Below are 24,197 nucleotides of genomic sequence, written 5' to 3' on the forward strand. Positions count from 1 at the left end.
TCCAACATGAATACCATCATGCATACCATAAAAATACACCAGACTAACATTTATACATTCGACAGGGCTTCTTGTATCGCTTCTCCTTCTTCGGGCGTAACCATCATCTCTAACATTTCTAATGCGCACCCAGGGATATCTGGATCAATGCCTGACTCGAAAACTAAATCATCCTCTGAAAAATTTAATCTAGCCAGACAAAGAAGATACTTTTGTGACCCGCCGCGAATGACTGATAACTTCTTTTGCATATCGAATTCATATCGAGTGACCAAGTGGAATAAAAGACGAGTTGCAAGACTAATGAGACGGGCACTGGGGGTGTTAGTGATGTAGTAGCAAAAATTTGAAGAATCGCGTACCTATCCTCACGACCTGATTTATGGTCATATAAGCCATCTAATTCATCGCTGATTAAACTGATGAGTCTACCGATCGCAGTTGGATGGGAAGCAAGTGCATTTCCAGCATAGGGCGATCGAGTCATACCAGTCATTAAGGATATGATCTGAAGGCGTAATTTAAGGACAACATCAGGATCAGCTTTAGCCGCACTGTTAGGTTGGCAAGGTACCTCGAATAGTGGGTATGTTAGACGTTCTATAATGTGACCAGCGTTTGTGGATGGTCTAAACCTTGGGTTATCGACTGGATTGCTACCAAAAGTATCTTTCAGAACACCAGTAGACAAAATTCGCAGCATCCACTCGAAATCTGCTGGTGGTTGATTTTGACTAAGCATAAGAAGAACAAAGTCCCATCTCATCAATTTCCAAAATCTGGTTATATGGTCTTGTTCAGGAACGCAGCCTAGAGCAGCGAGGTGAGTGAGAGCCAAGCAAGCGGATACATTAATGTCTTTATCATAAGGATCGCAAGGGTCGCCATTGAAACGAGGAATTGCGACAAGATCAGCTGTTTTCTGCACCAGGGGAATGAGTTGATCAATGATATGCGGTACAATCGAGAGCGTTTTTAACTCAAGTGCAAAGGTGAGAATGTCAACAAATAAATAAATTGGAGTGTAACATTTTTCATCCATGCACTTAGACCATAATTGTATTAGGAACAAGCAAAACTCAGCCGGTACTTCGGAAATAGGCTTTTTCATACCGATCCTGGGCATTTCTCCAAGAATCAGGGATGAAAAAGATTCATCTGGGGATGATGGTAGAGAATGCTTGCCAAATGCTTCTAGAGTCCTCAAGTGATCACGGTTCGGTCGATGATCTAGCATGGCCGCAAGAAAATCCGATCGGTCATCCTGTAGAACAAGTCTCTCTAATATCGATTCATCCAACAATGGAGCCTTCTGTGGTTCTGAAAGTAGATCTGGAACAGGTAGCATATCTAAAGCACTAGCTGAAGGGCTGTCATTAGCTTTGCGTTTCCGCTTTGCTGCTCTCGAAGGCGTGCCAGGTTGCCGTTTTTGAAATTTCGATGGGGATATCTTGCTAGGAGAAAGGAGCTCAATCTCATCATCATCAAACCCGTCCCTAAATGGCATTGACTTTGTCTTCTTCGGGGTCATAACCTGTGCATCCTTAGGATTTTTTGCTTTGTTTAACCTTTTGACTCTTTCGGTCTCTTCAAATAAATCTTGCTTCGTGAAATCACGCTCGATTGTAGCATTTCTCGCGGCGATTTCAGCCGCTTCTCTATCTTTTTGTAGCTTTGCCAACTGTTCCGCGTGTAACTTCTCTTTCGCTGCTTGTGTGCGTTCATATTCCTTTTCTGATTTGTCAATTTTACCACGTAGAATTGAGATTTCGCCATTTTTCGATAGAGTCTCTTGCTCGAGAGCTTTGTTTTTTTGTTGTAACTGAAAATTAGTCAGTGACCTTATTCAAGACGATAATTCGCGACCAGAAGTACCTCCTGCACTAGTTTTCTAAGTGCCTCATTGTCACCGTCAGCTACCGATTGAGTCGTCGGCCGAGAAAGGTTAGAGTTCTCTCGTGAGATTGGATTTGAAAATAGCTGTGGTAAGTGTTCTGGTTGTCGAGGACGAGCAGGCCCAATGTAATCTCTTGGCCTATTCAAAATATCTGTATCTCCATAGAGTTGCTGTTGAAATTGTTCTTGTCGAACAGCTTGATTGACATTGTTTCGAGGTATATAAGGCACAACCGCAGGGGCACTTCTGGCTTCATCTATAACGACCGCATCATCCAAATCATCGTCGTCAAACTCATCCCCATAATCAGAAGAAGGAGGGGCTTTAATCTGGGCTTGGGTAAATGCTATGGCATTATTCTCGAGTTCGTCTAGGGCATCTGCTGGTATATCATTGAGGAAATCATCATCGGAGAAGTTGTTCCCTCCATCTTCGTGAGGAGCCATTCCATCCCTATAATTATCAAACTATCTGAAAACATTGATGTGGCAATTATTTGTAGGTAATTTATCAATCCAAATCTTGAACTCGACTCGAATTAATATTACTAGAATACAGCCACAGCCTTGCGAGTTTCTGCCACCGCCTTTCGGAAATCGGAACTAAATTATCCATCTGCGCACTTAATTGTGGAGCAGCAGCAATTTCTTTGAAATGCTGCTTTTCTATTTTGCTAGTACTGGTGCGTACCAGACTCGTAGAAAGTACCTGGTAATAACACGAGTATTGATAGGTAGTATTGATGTTTGCATGAAGTGAATCTCCTTTGAAAATTTGAATGATAAGAATGAACTCTCTCCCAATCCATTGCAAATAAAAAAAATTGACCATTTTTTTTTCTTGCTTTCCTTCACTAGAATCAGGCTTCGATTAACGCGAATATCACAAGCAAACACTCTGATTTTCCAGGGTTTTTTGGCTGACGTAGGAGCGAAGAGGAGCCACAACTTCCTATCACTCCCCCAAAAAAGTACACCCACTTCAGGACCACCCCATTCTCAACTAATTTCACGAAGCTCACCATATCACTTGATTCTGCTTTCGGCGCAGTCCTACTTCAAGCATAACTTATCTTTATGAATGTGGAGTGGTGGAACTAGAAGACACTCTTGACGCATCCGGGATTTGGCGACACGGATAATTGAAACGACGAAGAGGAAATTCGCACCGCCAAGACCTCTTTAGAATTTGCAAACTCGTACTTCTTGAGCTCTGCAAAAATGACAAAACCAAGGGGAATTAAGTTCAACCATCGAAATGGTCGCGCCGGCAGTGATGGTCGCAGAAGCAGTTTCTCAGATATCAGCGAGGCCGCCTCGGAGCCAAGCTCTCCAAAGATCTCGAAGACAGATGGTGCAAGCGATGAGAAAAACCAGGAGGTGAGATATGCGCCTCTATCATTATCTTGGGGCGCTGGCTAATGACTTTGGACCGCAGAGCAATGTAGTTGTGCCGTCAGAATACGAGAAGAAGAAGCAGACATTTATTACACGATCAATATGGACATTTGTGATGATCGGGGGGTTCTTTGCATCTATGTTCATGGGGCACATATACATCATTGCGATTGTCACCGCAGTACAAATAATATCGTTCAAGGAAGTCATTGCGATTGCAAACGTTCCCAGCCGAGCTCGTCGATTGCGTTTCACCAAGGCGTTGAATTGGTATTGGTTGGCGACGACGATGTACTTCTTGTATGGCGAGAGTGTGATTTACTATTTCAAGCACATTGTGTTGGTCGATAAAGTCTTGCTGCCCTTTGCGACACATCACAGATTCATCAGCTTTATGCTTTATACCATTGGTAGGGAGAATATCTTAGGAGAAAGAAATCGGGCAATGCTAACAGTGTGAAGGGTTTGTGTTCTTCGTCGCTTCTCTCCAAGCCGGACATTACAAGTTCCAGTTTACGCAATTTGCCTGGACTCACATGGCCCTTTACCTTATTGTGGTCCAAGCCCATTTCATCATGAACAACGTTTTTGAGGGAATGATTTGGTTCTTCCTTCCAGTATCTCTCGTCATCTGCAATGACATATTTGCTTACATCTGTGGTATCACTTTCGGTCGAACACAGCTCATTAAACTCTCACCCAAGAAAACCGTGGAAGGATTTGTTGGTGCCTGGATTCTGACAATCATTTTCGGTGTCGGTATGACTAATGTCCTCATGCGATACAAATATTTCATTTGCCCAGTAAATGTAAGTTGAGTCTTCACTCAGAAACTCGTACGGCCACTAACTCCCGACAGGATCTTGGCGCCAACCTCTGGACTGGTCTTGAGTGTACTCCAAACCCAGTTTTCTTGCCTCATACCTATCAACTTCCCATCTGGTTTCCAGTCTGGAAATCCTTCTCCATTGCACCCATGCAGGGTCATATCCTTGTCTTTGGTACCTTTGCATCACTCATTGCACCATTTGGCGGATTCTTTGCTTCTGGACTCAAGCGGACTTTCAAAATCAAGGATTTTGGCGACTCGATTCCTGGACACGGTGGAATTACTGATCGTATGGATTGTCAATTTATCATGGGTTTCTTCGCCTACGTTTATTTCCACAGCTTCATTGCCATCTACAAAGTCTCACTTGGGGGTGTCATCGAAACAGTGATTAACGGTTTGACACCAGAAGAACAAATGGAGCTGGTTAAAGGAATTAGCAAGCATCTTTACAACCAAGGAGTCATTGCTGAGGGGGTAAGTTCATAAAAACTTTATCACACTGCACTTACTGACATATTACAGGTATTGGATTGTCTTAACGTGGTTGTGAGCAAGATATAATGTGCTTCACAAATCATGTACTTCCTTCGATAGAAATTCCTTTCTTCCATTACGAATGATGAGTTTTAACAAAGTTTTACCAAGATGCATGGAGAACCTTTACACGTGTATAATATCCTTTTAATTTTCGGTGCATACATATCCATGTTTTGGATTCTCTGTTTGGTGTATACGAACGATAGTTCATGGTCGTAGGGATTCGGTAGGAATGGTGGACCTAGCTCTTCCTGTGTCATTATCAGATGGTGAAGGTATTTAATCTGTTGAAATTGAAGAGTAAGCCGAAGGCATAGCGTTGGTTATAAAAGTGTTTATGTGGATGGATGGATGAATGGATGGATGTATGGAATGAGTGTATTGAACTACATTTTTCACTAGCGACAACGATACCTTTTTTAAACAAAACTTCTGGAAGGCTGATATGTGAATACTGTAGAATTCTGTGATGATCATTCCTTTAAAAAGAACTCCCGATCAAGTGAAGGGGAGAAACATAAACGAACTTTGGATATTTCGTTAACTCGAGAAGTTTCGCGGGGAGATTTCAGAAAACAACGATTAGAACTCAGTCGCGCAATAGAAAGTGGCCTCCTTAAGACCTCCAGCAACTCGACGAAGGGTCGCAGACTGAACTCTGCCTGGTGAGGTAGAGCTTCAAAGTCAGTTTCTCCTCGAGACTGTGTATTCGCATCCAAGGTAATGTCCTAGTGCAGTTCTCCAAATGAACAGTCAAGGCTGCAACTGAGGAATCATGAGCACATGTGCAGAAACTTGATAGAGAATCAGGTGGCTCCATGGGACTTACATCCAGAAATCCCTGGTCAAGCGGCGATGAACAAACCGCCCGCATGCCATATGAGATATTTCAACGCATTCAGAATTTCTTTTGTTGTCATTTCCACAGGGTAAGAGTTTTCAGGGAATTACCTTAAGTCTAGCAACTTTAGCCTGGATTGTGATACTTATAGTCATTCATATTCACCGTAGCTCTGGTTCAGCCATTGATGAAGCTTTCACGTATACCGTCTCGGATATTTTTGGATTGAATAATGAAGGCAATTATATATATATACACGTGTTTTTGATATCATAATCTAGCATCTCGACTTTCTGGATCGTTCTTAGCCTCAATATCCATCCCGATTTCATCCTCAGCTTGTTCTCTGAAAGGGACCCACAGCTTTTTGACCTAAAAGAGATTATCAGTCTTTCATTCCGTAACTCAAACTGAAATGAAGCCAAATCAGAACCACTCACCGCATCCGAAACCCGGTATCCCAACAACCATGGCGCAAGCCCCTTATCTCTCCATGCCAATGCTTCTCCCTCTTCTTTCTGTCGCATCTTCCGATCTCTCTCAATCTGCTCGGGACCATCTGGAAGATGGTAGAGATATTGTTGGATGTTTCCTCGCTCGACGACGGTTTGAGTACGAGGTGCACGCAGGGCTTGATAGATGGGGAGTGTATGTCGGAGGAAGGATGACTTGAGGTTCGATGTAGTAGGAACGGTGGAGGAGGAGTTGGGATAGTGGGAAAGGAGCTCGCCGAGGACAGCGGCGTCTTCGAGTGACATTCCTGCGCTGTCGAGGGGTTAGGTCTTTGATAGCGATAGAAAATGAGATGGGATGACGAAACAACGATTGAGTTTTTGAACTTCAGATCATGCACCGAAGAATTTTGGTAGTGAAAATCAGATGATTCCCTCAAAGATTCAAGTGATCATTGCAAATGGACTGGATTTGCAAGAATACGATTCCAAAGAATCATGGCAATACTGAGAATTAGAAAAGGAAAAATTGAAAATACCCCGAAGCAAGATAAGGAAGCGTAGCATGAACCGCATCCCCAAGAAGAGTGAAATGGCCGGAGGGATGGCTCCAGTTGTCGAGACCAGGGCGAGTGCAAAGACGCCATTTATACACAGACTCACACATGCCGAGCAATTTTGGAATTCTGGGCCAAAGTCAATGAACAAAGCGTTACCAAGGGCAATATCTTGGGAGAAGCCGGTAATTACCTTGGGTCCCAATCTTTGAATAGTGCACGCATCTCCTCCACGTTGCCTTCCAAGGTTGTGGCACCAGCTGGCATATCATCTGGAACGAGAAGAACCATATTGAACAATTCCCCGCCTCGAAGGACATAGTTCACTAGTAAACATGTCAATTCAATGACATCCCAGCAAAATCCGAGATGGAACAGAGGAAGATGTTTACCAGCATGCATTTTTGGACCCATCCAATAATTCACTTGCGGGTTCTTTACAAAATCCGCCAGTTCTTCGTCAGCTAACATATCCTTAGTAGATAACAACAACCTGTAAGCCAAGTCTCCTGTCAAATGTGGCTCGTCTTCTCGTCCTAACATCACTTCTCGCAGTTTACTGAATATTCCATCCGCACCAACTACTAGATCCGCGGTTAAATTTCCCTCCTCTTCCTCCTCTCTCTCTTCACTTCTGCGTTTTTCAACAATAACTCTAGCCCCATTCTCTATAATCTCCACGTCTACAACTCTCATTCCTACTTTCACCTTAGCTCCTAATTCCAACGCTCGTTCATACAGTCCTCTATGTAGATTCGCACGATGAAAATCCCAATACACGGAGCCCGGGTATTGTGCCGCACTCTCTCTAAAATCCATGGATGAGATTAAGTTTCCTTTCCACGAAATCATGTTGACTTTTGTTGGAGAGGTACTGTGAGCAGAGAGGTAAGGGAGCAATCCCCAGTCACGGAGGATCAGAGATGTGGGAGGGAGAACTTGGATGCCAGCACCCACCTGTGAGCCCCGAGGTGGAAATTAGTCAATTGATAAGTTTTTTGGGCTACGGAATGAGATTTTTGGGACGGAGGAAATTATAATGTACTTCTCCTATCTCATGGGCAGACTCGAGGACGGTAACTGAATGACCGGCGAGAGATATGGCAATTGCAGCGCCTAAACCACCGAGACCAGCGCCGACTATTATCACCTTGCTTTATGTTTAGTACTATCGACAGATACTGAAATACAGGAGTCAAGATGGAAGTCACCTTCAGCTTATTCTCTTCATTGCGGATGATTTTCTCTTTCACTGGAGCTGAGGAAGACATAATGGTACTTGAAACATATGAATCTAATTCAGTAGCGTACAGTGACAAAACAATAATAAAACGGCCAAAGCAGTATCTAATAATGAAATATCATATATATCGTATATTCTAATATCGAAGGACTGATGTTTGATGATTCTCAACGGGATTCCATAATCAAGTAGCTGGAAATTCCAAAAAAGATAAGCTTCACGATAATGTCTCAAGGACTTCTTCAGTTTCATTAAGATATGCACGATAAATCCACCGATAAGTTACATCGTAGCACAAGCTCACCAATGATCAAGGCATCTGTACCCCGCCTATCTGATCGCCACAGCGCCCAGTTCATTAGTGGCGTTGCCCCTCACCCGCGCAGGACCTCTCTTGATTGGGCAAGAACGCCGGAAAGACCATGTGTTGGCATTACATGATGCACAATGCCGAAGCTTGACTCTTGCAAAATTGATAGGTGATGATGGACTCGGTGCTAAATTAGACAATCTTCCTATCTGGGGAACTTGACAAGGACTTGATTTTGATGTGTTACATTTGGGTCGTCGTTTGCTATATCTCTTTAAGCCTATAGTTAACGGAGGTATTCCGATTAAATTGAATTATCGAATTTTAATATTGTCAAAATTATTTCTAGATAGGTCGATACGACGTTGCTGAGCACCATGGATATTGTAAATCAGGTGACTGTTATCGGAGCAGGCCCAGCAGGTCTTATGCTAGCGTGAGTGAGTCCGGTAATTCCCCCTATGTACACCTCACTGACAGAACAAAGTTGTACTCTTACACGCTACGGAATCCAGGTTGCTATTCTCGATGACAGACCTTCTTCAACTGCAACCGGCCGAGCCGATGGCCTGCAACCTAAAACCATTGAGACGCTCAAACAGCTCGGTCTTGCGGATTCTTTACTTGAGAGAGGGGTCAAGGTGTATGATATCTGTTACTGGGCAAGTAATTCACGGTTAAGTCTCTAATTGCGCAAAGAAAAATTAACAATGAATAGAAATCCACAGTGGAGGAAAAGCTTCATCGTACGGCTAGAGAAATTCATTACCCAAAAGATATAGTCGATTTGTTGGATCCGAACCTTCTACTCATTCATCAAGGAATGATTGAAGATGTATTTATCCAGGATCTGAGAGCCCGAGGAGTTGAGGTACAAAGAAATTCTTCTTTCGTTGGAATCGTACAGCCGACTTCAGAAAATGAGGATATAGTCGTAAAGTACAAAGATATCCAAACAGGTGAGGATAAGCTTTTGAAATCAAAATATCTTGTAGGATGCGATGGAGCGCATTCGAATGTAAGAAAATGCATTGATGGTGCAGATATGGAAGGAGATCAGAGTGGGAGTGTGTGGGGCATCTTGGATGCAGTAATTGAAACGAAATTTCCGGATTTATGGAGTAAAACTATAGTTCAATCGGAGAAAGGAGCGATTCTTTCCATTCCAAGGGAGCGAAATATGACGAGACTCTATATTGAGTTGCAGGACACAGCAGAGGGGGACTCCAAAGAAGTTGTTCAAGATTTTGTGATGAAGAGAGCCGAGGAGATTTTCAGTCCATATAAATTGACGTGGAAGCGTATTGGTAAGAGAGCTTTCTTCCCCTAGCGATTGTAAAGACTACTGACCTTATAGAATGGTTTGCTGTATATAAATTTGGACAGCGAGCGGCCAAACGCTTCTCAGATGATACACAGCGGGTTTTTATTGTTGGGGATGTAAGTGGCCATGCACTATCTTAATTGTTCATCTGGGTCTAATAGCAGAACAGGCTGCACACAATCACTCCCCAAAAGCCGCGCAGGGCATGAATGTATCAATGCATGACTCCTTCAATCTTTCATGGAAATTGGCCCTTGCCATTAAAAATATCGCGCTCCCCTCTCTTTTGGAAACATATACGCAAGAGCGACAGGCTGTTGCTCGAGATCTCCTCGCGTTTGATTTCGAACATGCCAATGCTTACTCTGCCGGAGATCCCGTAGCGCTTGCCGAGAACTTTGCGCAAAACATCAGGTTTATTCTGGACTGGCGGAATATGGCAAGAATGTTCTGAACGCAGAAGCTGCCAATGAAATAACACAACCCAAAGAATCTAAACTAAGATTAAGCGGCGAGAGAAGTAGTGGTGTATTGCGACCTGGTGCGCTGCTACCACCCGCTAGGGTGACTAGGTATATTGATGCAAATCCTGTCGATTTACAGCTTGAAATTCCTCTGTTTGGGCAATTCCGCATATTCTTCTTCCTATCAGACGTTCATAGGTGGTCTGATTGTCTGGGGCATATTTTCCAAAGATTTTCCAATCTTACACGAACTCTCGATCGCACTTCTGCAGCCGCAAATTCTTATACACCAGAAGAGACAGAATTGGATGAATATATTCAACCAAATAGATACATAGGTGTAAGTAAGTTTTTTACATACGCATTGGTGACGGAGATGAACAAAGAAAGGTTCGAGATTGCAGATTTACCAATAAGCTTGCAAGAAAGCAGCTGGACAATCTATGTGGATGATATTCCTCAAGATGCTGGAGATTCTCACTCTTATAAAGGAAGCTATACGCATAAGTGGGTAGGCGACGTCAGAGATGATGAGATCGTTGTTTTGAATGTTAGACCTGATGGATATGTTGGTTCCCTCAAAAGGTTTTGTATGTCTGGTGACGGAAATGAAGATGTTGGATCCGAGGTCGCAGAGTGGCTGGAGGACTATTATAGTGAATTTCTGAAAAGTTGATTGTGAAGTTAATTATTTAAGTAAATAAAAACACTCCCATACGGGAATGAAGCAGCAGAATATCTTAAATAGAAATCAAATATAAGCGATCTAAAATCAGCCAAAAGCCTAAACAACAAACAAAGCTGCTACCCGAAGGATGAATAGAGTCGGATACACCCTGAGTAAGAGAACACCTACCCAGTGTGTATCTCTAGGTACGTGATTGGACCGTGAAGATGTCCCTTATACCATAATTTTTTGCGGCACAAGTAACTAACCCTGCAGGACTACGTTTCTGGGCCTATGTGTAGTATGAGATCGCAGAATAATGATTTATCACGCTCTCATGAACACCAGAGACGTCTCAATATTATACATGTTCTATGTTTATCCTTTTCTATACAGCGAATAAAGATGGATGACTATTGGCTGAGTGAATGGCTCACTCCTTCATGAAAAGAAAATGGGAGGAGGATACCGCGGACAGATCCTCCGGTATCAAAGTTGACCACTCTTTATGTACAGAACAAAATTATGCCCTACCCGACCCCAGTGGCATTCCTCGACTGAGAAAGAAAAGCCGACCAAACAAAATTCTTCGGGTTGACGGAATCAGCTCCGTTAGGGTGTCGAAACAGCGCAATCGTGGCACTTTATCGACGGTCGTTGCCAAATGCACTACAATTGCATTGTACCTTGTGTTAAATTTTCTTGCAATATTCAATACATCAAAGTTCACTTGCACCTGAGCCCATGCTTGGTCAAGAAAATGTGGAGACTACATGCGATAAGTCTTGAAACACGTAGACCTCATGGAGTCTGCCAAACGACTTGCGATATGAGTTGCACTCAAAAGGAAAAGGAAAGCATCAAAGACAAATGAAAGATAGTGCAGTACAAGGACTATGGCAGGCTGTGGAGAACTTTGAGATTGATAAGGCATCTAAAAAGCAAGCACCACACATGTTCCTTCCCTTTTCATCCAAATTGTGGGCACTCGACCCCTCCTTGAACAATGACATCGGACTACGATATAGCAATCCATATCATTGGGCTTGAGAATGACCATTATTATGGAACTTACAACTAACACCCGTGCTGCGAGAAATCATGCAACTCCGCCGCTAAGATATAAAGGTTACTCTTCTCGTAGTTTGCCATCTTGTGGTATGTGCATCTAGCTTCGGAGTTATATACTTTCTGGATGGTGCACTAGTATCTTCCGGCAGCTTTCAGGTGAGAGAGCAACACCTCCAATATGCGTCGCACACGACATGATGAGTGTTGACTTGGTCCTCATAGCTTTCCAAGGACATCCAGATTCCAGACTCTTTTCCATGTGGGATACATCATCTCCAAAGGAATTATTCGACATTCAAGTCAGTATATAATCAAGCTATCGTGGTCCTGCATGCACGAATGCGAGTTGATGATAAAATGATCGTTTGTGGTTGGATACGAGATGGAGTGGACTGTGGAGTGGTTTGTCGTGCTGATGGGTTTCCTTCTTATGACAGGGGGCTAGTAGCTTACGTGATAGCCTATCGGATTGGCACTAAGCTTATCGTTCATGCCCACAATCTTACTACCACCAATACGTCGCCCTGCATATACAACACCATCCATTTTGAAGACATGATCATCCATCCTCATTGCTCAACAACTTGAGTAGCCAATCCGAATTTATCAGCTGTGCAGTGCTTGATTTTGTATCAAGCCACTCGAGCAAAATGGCTTTCCAAACAAAATTCCCCCAGTCTTCTGGCTCATCGTTGCACTCGACTTTGCACATTCATCAACTATGGGAATTCTACCATTAAAATCGGAAATTCAGTCAATTTTCCAAGATTCTACATTGGAATTCTATCTAAATGGAACAAGGATAAACCTCCATAACCCAAATCCTCAATGGACACTTTTAGATTTTATCAGGTCCCAGGATGATCTCAAGGGTACAAAGCTTGGATGTGGTGAAGGAGGATGCGGAGCGTGTACTGTTGTGCTTCAAACTTTTAATAAGTCTTCCGAAGGCCAAAAGATAAAGCACGTTGCCGTGAACGCTTGTCTGTTCCCTTTAATAGGAGGTAATTATTCATGATCACGCATCGATCTTCCAAAGTTAATGAATTAAAGTCGTTGGGAAGCATGTCATCACTATCGAAGGCATCGGAAATACAGAAAATCCTCACCCCTTGCAAGAACGTATAGCAAAACTACACGGGTCGCAGTAAGACACTTTACTATCACAGTATAATCTGTGAACCAAACTAATCGAAATCCTCTAGATGTGGCTTTTGTACTCCTGGTATTGTCATGTCATTGTATGCCTTGATCAGAAACTCCTACGATCCTCTGTCAAAGTCATTTCAACTATCTGCTAATGATGTAGAGTTGGAAGGTCATCTGGATGGTAACCTTTGTAGATGTACCGGATATAAACCTATTTTACAGGCTGCGAGAACTTTCATCACTGATGACCTCAAAGGAAAGCTGACCATTCCCAAGTCAGATAATGTCGATGAAGGTACTTCTGAGGCAGATCTTCCTAATATTCCATTACATTCGTACCTTGATCCCGTCGATGCAGGGAATGGTGCTTCTTGTGGGAGAATTGGTGGCTGTTGTAAAGATTCACCAAACAGTGGTTCATGCGGATCTCGAACCAGTTCTCCAGGAGACTCTTCAGAGGAGAGCCCCACCCGTTCTTCTCAAAGCTCCGCGAGCTCGAACAATGATAAAACTATTACTCATGATAGCTCGAGCCTTTCTAATCCGAAAGATATTCAACATTCCTTTATTCCTTACCAAGCTCAGACCGAACTCATATTTCCACCAGCTCTCCATAACTTTACCAAAAAGCCGTTGTATTATGGAAATGACACAAATGCCTGGCTCTTACCAACAACTCTTCAACAACTTCTTCTAATAAAAGAATCATATCCCACAGCTAAGCTTGTATGCGGAGCTAGCGAAACTCAGGTTGAAGTCCGATTCAAATACTCTTCGTTCCCAGTCTCAGTTTATGTTTCGGATATTGAGGAGCTTCGAGATATCAATATTCCAGATGATGATGAGCATCTTCAATCGTGTTCAGAAATTGTCTTTGGCGCAAATGCTTCCCTGACTGATGTAGAGGATACTTGCCGAAAGCTCTCTCGAAGACTTGGTGAGAGAGGTTCGGTTTTCGAGGCAGTAAGAAAGCAACTCCGTTACTTCGCCGGAAGACAAATTCGCAATGTTGCTTCTTTTGCAGGAAATATTGTTACTGCTTCTCCTATTTCTGACATCAATCCTGTGCTCATGGCAGCGGGTGCTATCTTGACAATTCGAAGCAAATCTCAGGGAATTAAAGATTTACCCATGTCCGACTTCTTCGTATCATATCGTACGACGAAGCTTCCAATCGATGCGGTGATAGTTGATGTTCGAGTTTCCTTGCCACCACCGAATGAGAAAGAAATCACCAAAGCATATAAGCAAGCCAAGAGGAAAGATGATGATATTGCAATTGTTACGGCCGCCTTTCGTGTGCGACTTGACAAGGATGGTATCGTCTCAGAAGTATCATTAGTCTATGGTGGAATGGCACCAACAACCATCATGGCCCCCCAAACTATGAAGTGCTTGCTTGGCAATAAATGGTACAGTTCCACCACTCTTAATGAATCTATGAAGAGCTTAGCCGAAGAATTCGATTTGAAATACGACGTTCCTGGTGGAATGGCATCATACCGTCGAACACTGGCTATATCTTTATTCTTCAGATTCTGGCATGAAGTCGTTTCGGACTTTGGATTGGGAAAGGTGGATCCTGATCTCATCAATGAAATACATCGAGAGATTTCCTCGGGTACTAGAGATAACCATAACCCGTATGAGCAACGTGTTGTAGGAAAACAAATACCACATCTATCGGCCCTCAAACAGACAACAGGAGAAGCAGAATACATAGACGATATGCCTAGACAGCATCGAGAATTATTCGGTGCTATGGTTTTATCTAGTCGTGCGCATGCAAAATTATTGAAGGTAGATTGGGCGCCTGCGATTGAATCAGGACTTGCTCTAGGCTACGTCGATATTAATGATATTCCAATAGATGTGAATCTATGGGGATCAATTGTAAAAGATGAACCATTATTTGCGGACGGGAAAGTGTTTTCTCATGGTCAGCCTATAGGTTTAGTTTTTGCAGAAACCGCTCTACAAGCACAAGCCGCTGCTAGAGCCGTTCGAATTGAGTACGAAGATCTTCCCGTCATATTGACTATTGATGAAGCAATCAAGGCAGATAGCTATTTTCCTTATGGAAAGATGTTAAAGAAAGGAGCTGCGATCGAAGACAAAATGAACGACATTTGGGCATCTTGCGACAAGATATTCAAAGGCACTACTAGGATAGGCGGCCAGGAACACTTCTACCTTGAAACCAACGCCGCAATGGTGATTCCGAATAAGGAAGATGGAACATATGAAGTGTGGTCTTCAACGCAGAATAGGTAAGCCAAGTCAAGTGTTCATCAGCTCAAACAATATCTAAGAATTCTCATAGCATGGAAACCCAAGAATTCGTAGCTCAAGTAACCGGCGTACCCAGCTCTCGTGTCAATGCTCGAGTGAAACGCATGGGAGGAGCTTTTGGTGGTAAAGAATCCCGCAGCGTTCAACTTGCATGTCTCCTTGCTGTCGCAGCTAAGAAAACCAAACGTCCAATTCGATGCATGTTAAATCGAGACGAAGATATGATGACAAGTGGACAACGTCATCCTATACAAGCTCGTTGGAAGGTTGGCGTCCAATCCAATGGGAAGCTGATTGCACTTGAAGCGGATATATATAACAATGCTGGATTTTCACAAGATATGTCGGCTGCAGTGATGGGACGATGTTTGACGCACTTTGAAAATTGTTACGAAATTCCTAACGTCTTGTTACGGGGTTATGTGTGCAAAACGAATACCCATAGTAACACAGCATTTCGTGGGTTTGGGGGGCCGCAAGCTATGTTTTTTGCTGAAACATACATGACTGCCATTTCCGAAGGACTAAACATACCCATCGATGAACTCCGACTTATGAATCTCTATAAACAAGGAGATCATACACCCTTCCTCCAAACTATTAATCAAGACTGGAATGTCCCGCTCCTCTTAGAAAAAATCAAGCACGAAACACAGTACTCCCAACGTCTTCTTGAGATTGAGAAATACAACAAAGAACATAAGTATCGCAAGCGAGGTATATCACTTCTTCCAACCAAATTCGGTCTTTCTTTTGCCACAGCCCTTCATCTGAATCAAGCGTCCGCGTCCCTGAAAATATACGCCGATGGTTCTGTTCTTCTTAACCACGGAGGCACAGAAATGGGTCAAGGTTTATACACTAAAATGACTCAAATTTGTGCGCAAGAACTGGGTGTTCCAGTATCATCAGTCTTCACTCAAGATACGTCAAGTTACCAGACCGCAAATGCAAGTCCTACTGCTGCGAGCTCTGGGAGTGATTTGAATGGAATGGCAATTATGGATGCTTGCAAACAGTTAAATGAACGCTTAGCGCCGTATCGAGAGAGGTTGGGAAAGGACACGAGTATGAAAGACTTGGCACACGCGGCATACAGAGACCGAGTTCATCTAAGTGCGAGCGGATTTTGGAAGATGCCAAGGATTGGATACGAATGGGGAGTCTATGATAAAGAAAAGGTCAAGGATATGTACTATTACTTTACTCAAGGAGTTGCTGCTACTGAGGTTGAATTCGATGTACTCACGGGTCATCATACGATTTTGAGGACAGATATCTTAATGGATATCGGGAGATCCATTAACCCAGCAATTGACTATGGTCAGATTGAGGGGGCTTATGTACAGGGATTGGGTTTGTTTACCATGGAAGAAAGTCTGTGGACAAAGGAGGGACAGTTGTTTACGAAAGGTCCGGGTACTTACAAGATACCTGGGTTTGCGGATATTCCACAGATTTTCAATGTTTCCTTCCTTAAAGATGAGGAAGGAAAAAAAAAAATGTGGCAGGGGTTGAAAAGTGTACAGAGTAGTAAAGGGGTGGGTGAACCACCCTTGTTTTTGGGGGCAGGGGTATTCTTTGCCTTGAGAATGGCTGTGGGGAGTGCGAGAGAAGATAATGGATTGGGAATGAGTTCTGAAGAGGGAAAACGAGGATGGAATTTGGATAGTCCGGCTACAGTAGAAAAATTGAGAATGGCGGTTGGTGATGAGATTAGTAAGATGGGGAAGGTGGAGAGAATGGAGGGGCAGAGTAACTTCTTCGTCACTGTTGCTTGATTTTGGTAATCATGGTGGGGAAAAGGGGAGAATGAAGGGAGCAGGATATATATTTGGGCAATTGAAAATGTAGGGAATATAAATTGTGGATCTTCTTTGATATTATAATTCACCAGCTTTTACTGATTGCACTTCATCCGCTTTCTATTAAAGTCAAGCTTGCAACATGTCATTCCTTCCATCAAATAGTTTCGCTGACCTCTATAGAAGCAGCTGAATGACCTCAACTTCATTTTCCGATCGAACCAGCTCTAGATACCAACTAAGCTCGAAGGGTATCAATCTCGTCCAGTTGAATTTGCGCGAGTACTTTTCAATTATCACCCATCACCTTTAATTGTCATTTATTATTATCATCGCTAAGACTGCCGACTTCACTTGTGTTTTCGACCATCAAAACACTCACTATCAATAGTGGCCCAAACATCTCCTTCATCACCGTTCGTATGTGTTCAACTCCTTCGAACTCTCTTGTTCTTCACATGTTTTGAAGAAGGAAGAGACAGGATTAGCTTGTGATTTGCATACAAACAAAACTCGTACCCTGCTCTGTACATTATACACCTGCTTGCATTCTGCGCGTCTGGTTAGACCCATACTATCACCACTATTAGAATTGAATGGTATGTAGCTTATACACTTACTTAGTACAAGACTCCATTGGAGATCTGCGAATATCTCTACCTATCAAATTTGGTAGGTAGTAGGGAGGATATGGGTAAGTACCATATTCACTATGCATTTACTCGCATTCGTACGCCTCAGATAGCCTTGAGACCACAATCTAGTTTCCTAGCTTCTAAGGTTAGTCGAAATTCAATACTCTGTTATAAATTAATAAACTCATTCAACGCTCAAAACCTCAAAAACAGCAGACCCCAGAATTTGCACAAGTAAATGGTCCCTTTGTAGTTTCTGGTCCTGATGGTGATATCCTGACTTATTATAGTTTTACTAGGCGCAGGAGATTTCTTGGAAATGTTTGGAGGTTAGATGTGAGCTGGGATTATTTGGTTGTTGATTTGGAATTGAACGTTTGTTTTTTTTCGTCTTATTTTGACAAGTATTGAGGGAATGGCAACGATGGAGATTTCAAAACACTGTCGTTTCTAATGACCTTTGACGTGCAACTCGAAGGAAGAAAGCAGCTATTTATAGATCTGTCAAAGATAAAAGTTCCTGAGTATGGAGAAACGAACGCGGAGTACTGGAAGTCAGACAAAATCTTTGGCCTTTCCATTCGACTTGTTATTTATGATGGTAAGAGTACAGTCAGTACATAAAGTAAAAGACACTGTTTATATACCTTACTAAGTTAAAAACCATGCATGCAGACTCAAACAGGAAACTTGATAGGAAAGTAAAATCTTCAATGTAAGCTGCGGACTATGTGAGATGTGGGAGAGAAAGAATGTAAAACATGCGACTAACTTGTACTCTGTGAGTATAAAATACCGCATCCGAAAGTCCAAGCTATCTTTCACATTATAAGATCATGAAGTGCGAACAGATAGAGCTAAGTCAGAGAGAGAATCTGTAGGAGAATATCAAATGTCAAGATATTTTACTCGATAAATCTGACCAGGTACGAGGTCAACAGTGGTGTGTAGGTTGAAACTTTGAGAATCATTTCAAAGCAAGTGATGATAAAATCGCTCCGGAATGACAACGCTGGCTTTGACTCGACAACAAAGAGATTAGTAAAGAAACTCGTCCATCTTACTGTCGCTAAGATCCTATAAACCAGTGGTTTAGTTTTTGGACTTCAAGTGACATAGTGATTGTCCCCTCAGATCCTAGGCTTCAGGGGAATGAAGTTTCTGTCTAAAAGGAGAGTAACTGGTATCGAAGAATAGATTCAAGAGGTATCGTACTCGTGCATGACTTTGGGATTCGACACTTGGGAGCTTGATAGGGATGCGACTCATGTGAGTAGAGTATTGTGATACTTTAATAGAGATATCTGGAGTAAACGAGAGGGGGTGTTCGGTCTTGAATCTCATTATTTTGTGACTCGTGTAGTATAAGTACACACATGTCATACTGGGAAAATTTCTTTGTAAGAATGATCCGAACTTGTCGCATACCCGCTAATGGTTGATCATCCATCCATGTGAATGAATGGGTGATAGATGTCAGTTATCTCAAAATATAGGTATTAAGCTCAGGTCAAATCAAATTCACGCATGGCGAGTGATGCTATCAATCAACCCATTCCAGGTGATGAAATTTTGCATCAACAATGAAAGAACTTCAAACTTTACAATTATGGGAAGGGAAGAGACAGCGACAGTCAGTAAGGTAGACTATCGGTGAGTGAACTAACCCTAAACTCCTATCACGTTCAACTGCCACTACTCAGCTCTCTCCCAAGCTCAAAATTCTCGACTCATTCTCTCTATTTTCGTGTGTTTGGGTAGGTAAGCACACAGATATCTTCCACGTTATCAGCACTTTCTTCGGATCAAAAGGTGTGATATTGAAGCAAACCAATGAGATGTGTTCTTTTATATTCTAAATCCCAATATTCACCGATGAGAAAAGTAAATACATATGAAGATTCGAGATAGAATTAGGGATATCGAGGTATATATATCGACGATTCTCTCATTCGAAAGAAAACTAACCAATACTTGAAAAGAATGGCATATGGAGAGACAGGTGTGGGAGATCAGAAATTTTGACAGAGTTAGTTAGGTACATGATATTTCATCTGATGAAAAATACAGATTTCATTTCGTCTAGAAGTAGCCTCTATTAAACTTCGATGTCGCAACTTCATGAGAGATGACAGCATAAACATCTGGATTCTGATTGATGAACATAAGTATTGACAACAACAATGATCTATTGAAAATTCGATGAGATGGGAGTGAAGTTCCACTTACCTGCGACCGTATATCGTAAAATGAACTCCTCTGTCCAGATCTCCATGACAATTTTTTAAAGTGTCCGACGATTCGACAAATCACCGTCCTCCCTTGCTGGAGATAGCCTTAAACAGTTTGTCAAGGTCATTTGTCAAGGTTTGCATGGGGAACAGGAGAAGAAACCATGGTAATTTTATAGAAAGAGGTGCATTTTTCTACCAAAGCTCTCATAGCCCGAAGCTATAGGTAAGGTGAATAGAACTCAAGATTATCTCTTCACTCCATAAGAACTTAAACACAGAATATCTGAACAAAGGTTTCAACTAAAGCAAGTATCAGCACCATCGATCTAACCCATTATATTTCCTGATGAAATCAATTTCATGCGGGATAACAGAAAAAGTAAGCATGACTGTATATCGGGACATGTACATATGAATTGCAATTTAGAAAATCAATAATCTCCTCCAATCTGTTACGAGAGGAGATACTAAACTAGAACAGATGAGTTGAAGAAAAAACAAAATACAACAATCAATCTAGAAATCAATAATGATACTTTTACACTAACAACAAAACAACCAGCAACAAATGACAAGTAACAAGTAACAAGCAATAATTACTCGCACCAAAAATACCCATCTTCTCCTCCTACCTACCGAACCACTCAAGCAAGCTCTAGCTCAAAAAATCATCAAACCCTCAACCTTCCAATCCCCATAAACAACAGATCCTCCCTCCATCCTTGGCTCTCTAAAAATTGTTGTATCCAACTCTCTTGAAACATTTAGGTATCGGAGAGCAGAGATATATATACCCATCCCATCCCCACTCCACAATCCCATAATCAACGCGCCCACATCTATCTGCAAAGTTTAAATGGACTTTCTTCATCTCATTCTCATGAAGATTCAAATCCCAAACCCGAAATAAAGGATAGAGGTTGAGTCAGCTTTTTTGTTTTTCTTTCTTACATAGAAGTAGGTAATGTTCAGAGAATCATTGATTTTCACCCCATCATACCAAGAATTTGAGTTCAGAGGAACAACGGAGCAGGGAAAATGATGAAATGATACGGAAAGTCGCACACATGTATCAATATGCTTTCAACGGAAAGAAACATTGTGTAGTTCGATATACTGATTATCAAAATGGCAATGCGAATGAAAATTCTCCTGCCTACTCTAACAAGCCAATGAATTTATCCGCAAAGCAAACAGGCATGAGACGATATGAGCAGATGAAGGTGAGTTCCAACCAATAGTAAAATAGATCCTTCTAGAGAGAGTTAGTAAACCAACCAATCCACATTCCATGAAATCCTTGCGTAGTGTTTATGTAAAATCTTGATAGCTTGAGAAAGGGGGTGATAGTAGGATTGCTGACGATGAGGAAGTCATGACGCAGCAGGGCTACGTGAAAGGATAAATCTATTAAGATGTAACAGTAACAGACATCGGAAGTCCAGATCCAATGAACATATCAGTCATAGATATATTGCCCTGCAAGATAGAACAGTCCAAAATGAATGCCGGATATACACGTATGGCACCGGTAGCAGATTTTTATCATGATCAAAAGAACAAACAAAGATGACGATGAGAAGGACTAATAATGACAGTGATACCCAAGACCGCAGAACAGTAGAAAAGAAAGATCTCAATTTGAACTAAGATCTACCAAAGTGAAGAACAAGAAATTGAATAGTTACACCTACTAAGCTGGGACTTGTGGCTCGCTCAATACCTTGTGCGCACAAGCATCGAGATTTGAGTATGTTTGAGAAAGAGTGCTGCTTATCCTTGGATAGTACATTTATTGCTTGAGGGTACCCGAACAACAAATCCATAATTCATCTTTCGAAACCCGACAGAGAGTTTCGAGGGACGTCGAAAGAGTATTATATGACAACATCATAGTTCCCCCACGTCTCAACGTGCAAAGAAGAAACAAGAAACTCGGCAATCTCCGCTCGTAACATAGAGTTCCCACGCATCACACTGCAAGAAACCATTTGTCTGCCAAGTATAGGCTGATCGCAATCAACACAATGCAACTCGAACACTAATTCTCTGCGTTCATATAGCATGTGGAAGGTGGCCATTGGGTATATGATAACCAGAGCACTTGATTTTCCTCATATAAACCCACCTTGCGTCATCCACTCTGAACTGCGAATATATTACACCAAGTGCACAGAAAGCACTACGGTCTCCATGACCAGTTGATCGAAGCGCAGTACAATACTGCCCGAGTCTTCCCGGTCATTCACAGTAGAATGCAGTGTTGACTTTGTACTGCGACCATAAGATAACATCGATAAATCGAACAGTTGATATCATATCATGCCGTAGATCCGTCGTACTTGTACTTGTCTATTGGTCGTTATCTTGTTTCCTATTCTTCTTCGCATCTTCCAGAACAACTTGGTGCACCGCACCATGATTCTTGTACGTCCGGACCTTTCGCAACGTTACTGTCCTCTACCCGAATAAGATACGGCTGAAATCGGAAGATAGATAGGAAAATATTCAAGGTCGTGTCATTGATGCTGCGATGCTTCGATTGCGATAATGCAATAATTGGTCAAAACAAAGAAGTGAGTTAGCAAGCAATGCATACTTCACATGTGAAGAGTTCAATTTGATGAAGATCAGTTGGACGATCGGTAAATTGAATGGTAACTTGCCTACATTACTTACCTGGCATCGCACTGGCGAACAATCGCGACGTTGCGTACTTCCTCGGAATTTCTTGGAATAGGAGAAAGAAAATCGAGAAGCCATTGAGATATTCTAGATCATATTTGAGTCTCAAGCCCCTTCTACTTCTAGCTTTTCCCGTGACTAAAAGATATCGCAACCATTCTTCCGAGTCCCGACGTCCACCTTTACCAAGGAAAATAATCGGTAGAATACGTAAACCAATATCCGTAAGTGATAGCCGGAGGCGCCACGCCACCAGATGAAGGGGCATATTTTGGGTCGAAGCTTGAAGCTTCTTTTGTATCCCCTGGTCCCACGTTTGAACTTTCTCCCCTTCCATTGTCGTGTGCCGACCTCTGTTGTGGATCAACATGATTTATTGATTTCAAAGCTCCAACTCTAGAACTCGCGATATTTCAAAGCGAAGACAGATTTGTGGCTTGGTAAGGAGAAAGGCAAGATTATATATCCGGAAAACCACTTACATTTTGTAAAAGGAGAAAACCTAGCCGTCCCAATCGGGCGTTGATGGGTGAACGGGAAACTGGAACATATGTGCCGCTGGCTGCAAAGGAGGAGGATGTATGGCGGTAAGTTGAACCAAATCCAAGGTATCGTCAGCACAGACAGTGGCTTTGCAAACTGCCCGAAAAGTACAGAGTGAGATGGCATGATTTTATATCGGTTCAGATCAGAATGTCTCTAGGCTTCAGCTTGGAGGCGCCTATGAATGAGTGATACAGTCATCCAGCCTCATGTCATCGATCATCAATCATCAGTCCATTCATTCAGCTCGTCAGGCTTGTAATACACTCGTGAAAGCTGATTCTCGTTCGAGTACAAATATAATCAGCCTTTGTCTCGTGATATGTTCTCAATTCTGAGTGAGAGGTAGGGCGGGGATCTCGGCCGACGACATTAGAAAAAAACGAATGTTTTGAGGTGCTCGTGAGTCGTGGTGTAGCAAAAGTGGAAAGTTGTGGGACGCCTGACAGGGGAATGAATAGTGGAGAAACTAATAATACGGTCTGGAGATGTCGAAGTGGATACGACAGATTCATACGGGGCCCTGGGGTTATTGAAAATTTGAAGCAAGTATGTTAAAGGGCCGATTACCTCCATATGCTTATGCGTAAATGCGGATATCTCCTTTGCTTTAAAGTAGGAATGTTGTCGACGGAGTTTGGGTCGTGTCGTATTTGTGAGGAAAGCGGGGAGTGGGGAACCTGGGGGTTCTTATTCCTTTCTTCTCTCTGGGCTCTGGAGTGTTTGAACTCTGGAGTAATTGTGGGAAAGCAGGAAAGAAAGGGTACGTACCTAGTAGCTACTGCCTTTATCGGAGATGAGTGGGATGAATGAGTGGGTTTCTGATGGGAGAACGAAAGAAAATAGGGAAGGAAAGGCGAAGGGGAAAATTGGATGGAATAGGTGGGAAAAGGGAAAAAGGGATAAGGTGGAAACAAACAGATAGGAAGATACTTCACACCATGATTCTCGCTCCTCTGAAACAAAGTACCGTTGATCGGTAGTGATGAATAATATAATATATGGAAGGATGGATAACGTTATATGAACTCTAATTCATCTACTCTTTACCCTCCAGCGACAACATACCAAGATCTCAAATCTCAAATCTCAAATCATATGACTTCAAACGTGTGAATAACCCAAAGTCAATAGACGCCATCACAAACGGAATCCATCGTAATATCAATATCTGACACTATCCCAGCGCCCATATCCAGGAACACGTCCTCCCTCGGCGTTTAACATTGCAGCCAAGCAGTTTTACAAGCCCGGGGGTCAAC

At 42.4% G+C, this 24,197-nt stretch overlaps 6 protein-coding genes across 6 annotated transcripts; 3 read left to right on the plus strand and 3 right to left on the minus strand.

Annotated features, from left to right (window-relative positions):
• Positions 1 to 50: 50 nt before the first annotated feature.
• Positions 51 to 2,343, minus strand: EAF02_011617 (uncharacterized protein; the record flags this gene model as incomplete). The annotated part of the gene is made up of 3 exons (XM_038907664.1): positions 51 to 315; positions 363 to 1,822; positions 1,876 to 2,343. The coding sequence occupies 3 exons, from the start codon at positions 2,341 to 2,343 to the stop codon at positions 51 to 53; spliced, it is 2,193 nt and encodes a 730-aa protein (XP_038752481.1).
• Positions 2,344 to 3,117: 774 nt separating this feature from the next.
• Positions 3,118 to 4,687, plus strand: EAF02_011618 (uncharacterized protein; the record flags this gene model as incomplete). Its single annotated transcript, XM_038907665.1, has 5 exons — positions 3,118 to 3,276; positions 3,335 to 3,704; positions 3,757 to 4,103; positions 4,154 to 4,600; positions 4,649 to 4,687. 5 exons carry the CDS (start codon positions 3,118 to 3,120, stop codon positions 4,685 to 4,687), a joined length of 1,362 nt encoding a protein of 453 aa, XP_038752482.1.
• Positions 4,688 to 5,774: 1,087 nt separating this feature from the next.
• On the minus strand, positions 5,775 to 7,784 carry EAF02_011619 (uncharacterized protein; the record flags this gene model as incomplete). Its single annotated transcript, XM_038907666.1, has 7 exons — positions 5,775 to 5,876; positions 5,945 to 6,269; positions 6,496 to 6,642; positions 6,707 to 6,839; positions 6,906 to 7,470; positions 7,559 to 7,663; positions 7,725 to 7,784. The coding sequence occupies 7 exons, from the start codon at positions 7,782 to 7,784 to the stop codon at positions 5,775 to 5,777; spliced, it is 1,437 nt and encodes a 478-aa protein (XP_038752483.1).
• A 555-nt stretch (positions 7,785 to 8,339) lies between these two features.
• EAF02_011620 (uncharacterized protein) lies at positions 8,340 to 10,530 on the plus strand (the record flags this gene model as incomplete). Its single annotated transcript, XM_038907667.1, has 6 exons — positions 8,340 to 8,502; positions 8,554 to 8,732; positions 8,795 to 9,373; positions 9,424 to 9,506; positions 9,560 to 9,769; positions 9,805 to 10,530. Exons 1-6 carry the CDS (start codon positions 8,444 to 8,446, stop codon positions 10,528 to 10,530), a joined length of 1,836 nt encoding a protein of 611 aa, XP_038752484.1. The 5' UTR covers positions 8,340 to 8,443.
• A 1,783-nt stretch (positions 10,531 to 12,313) lies between these two features.
• Positions 12,314 to 16,814, plus strand: EAF02_011621 (uncharacterized protein; the record flags this gene model as incomplete). Its single annotated transcript, XM_038907668.1, has 4 exons — positions 12,314 to 12,596; positions 12,646 to 12,739; positions 12,798 to 15,011; positions 15,065 to 16,814. 4 exons carry the CDS (start codon positions 12,314 to 12,316, stop codon positions 16,812 to 16,814), a joined length of 4,341 nt encoding a protein of 1,446 aa, XP_038752485.1.
• A 5,267-nt stretch (positions 16,815 to 22,081) lies between these two features.
• EAF02_011622 (uncharacterized protein) lies at positions 22,082 to 22,470 on the minus strand (the record flags this gene model as incomplete). Its single annotated transcript, XM_038907669.1, has 2 exons — positions 22,082 to 22,186; positions 22,387 to 22,470. 2 exons carry the CDS (start codon positions 22,468 to 22,470, stop codon positions 22,082 to 22,084), a joined length of 189 nt encoding a protein of 62 aa, XP_038752486.1.
• Between the last annotated feature and the right edge of the window lie 1,727 nt (positions 22,471 to 24,197).

Source organism: Botrytis sinoallii (assembly GCF_014898435.1).
Source record: "Botrytis sinoallii strain Bc 23 chromosome Unknown BSIN_034, whole genome shotgun sequence".
In the NCBI taxonomy this organism is placed as follows: Eukaryota; Fungi; Ascomycota; class Leotiomycetes; order Helotiales; family Sclerotiniaceae; genus Botrytis; species Botrytis sinoallii.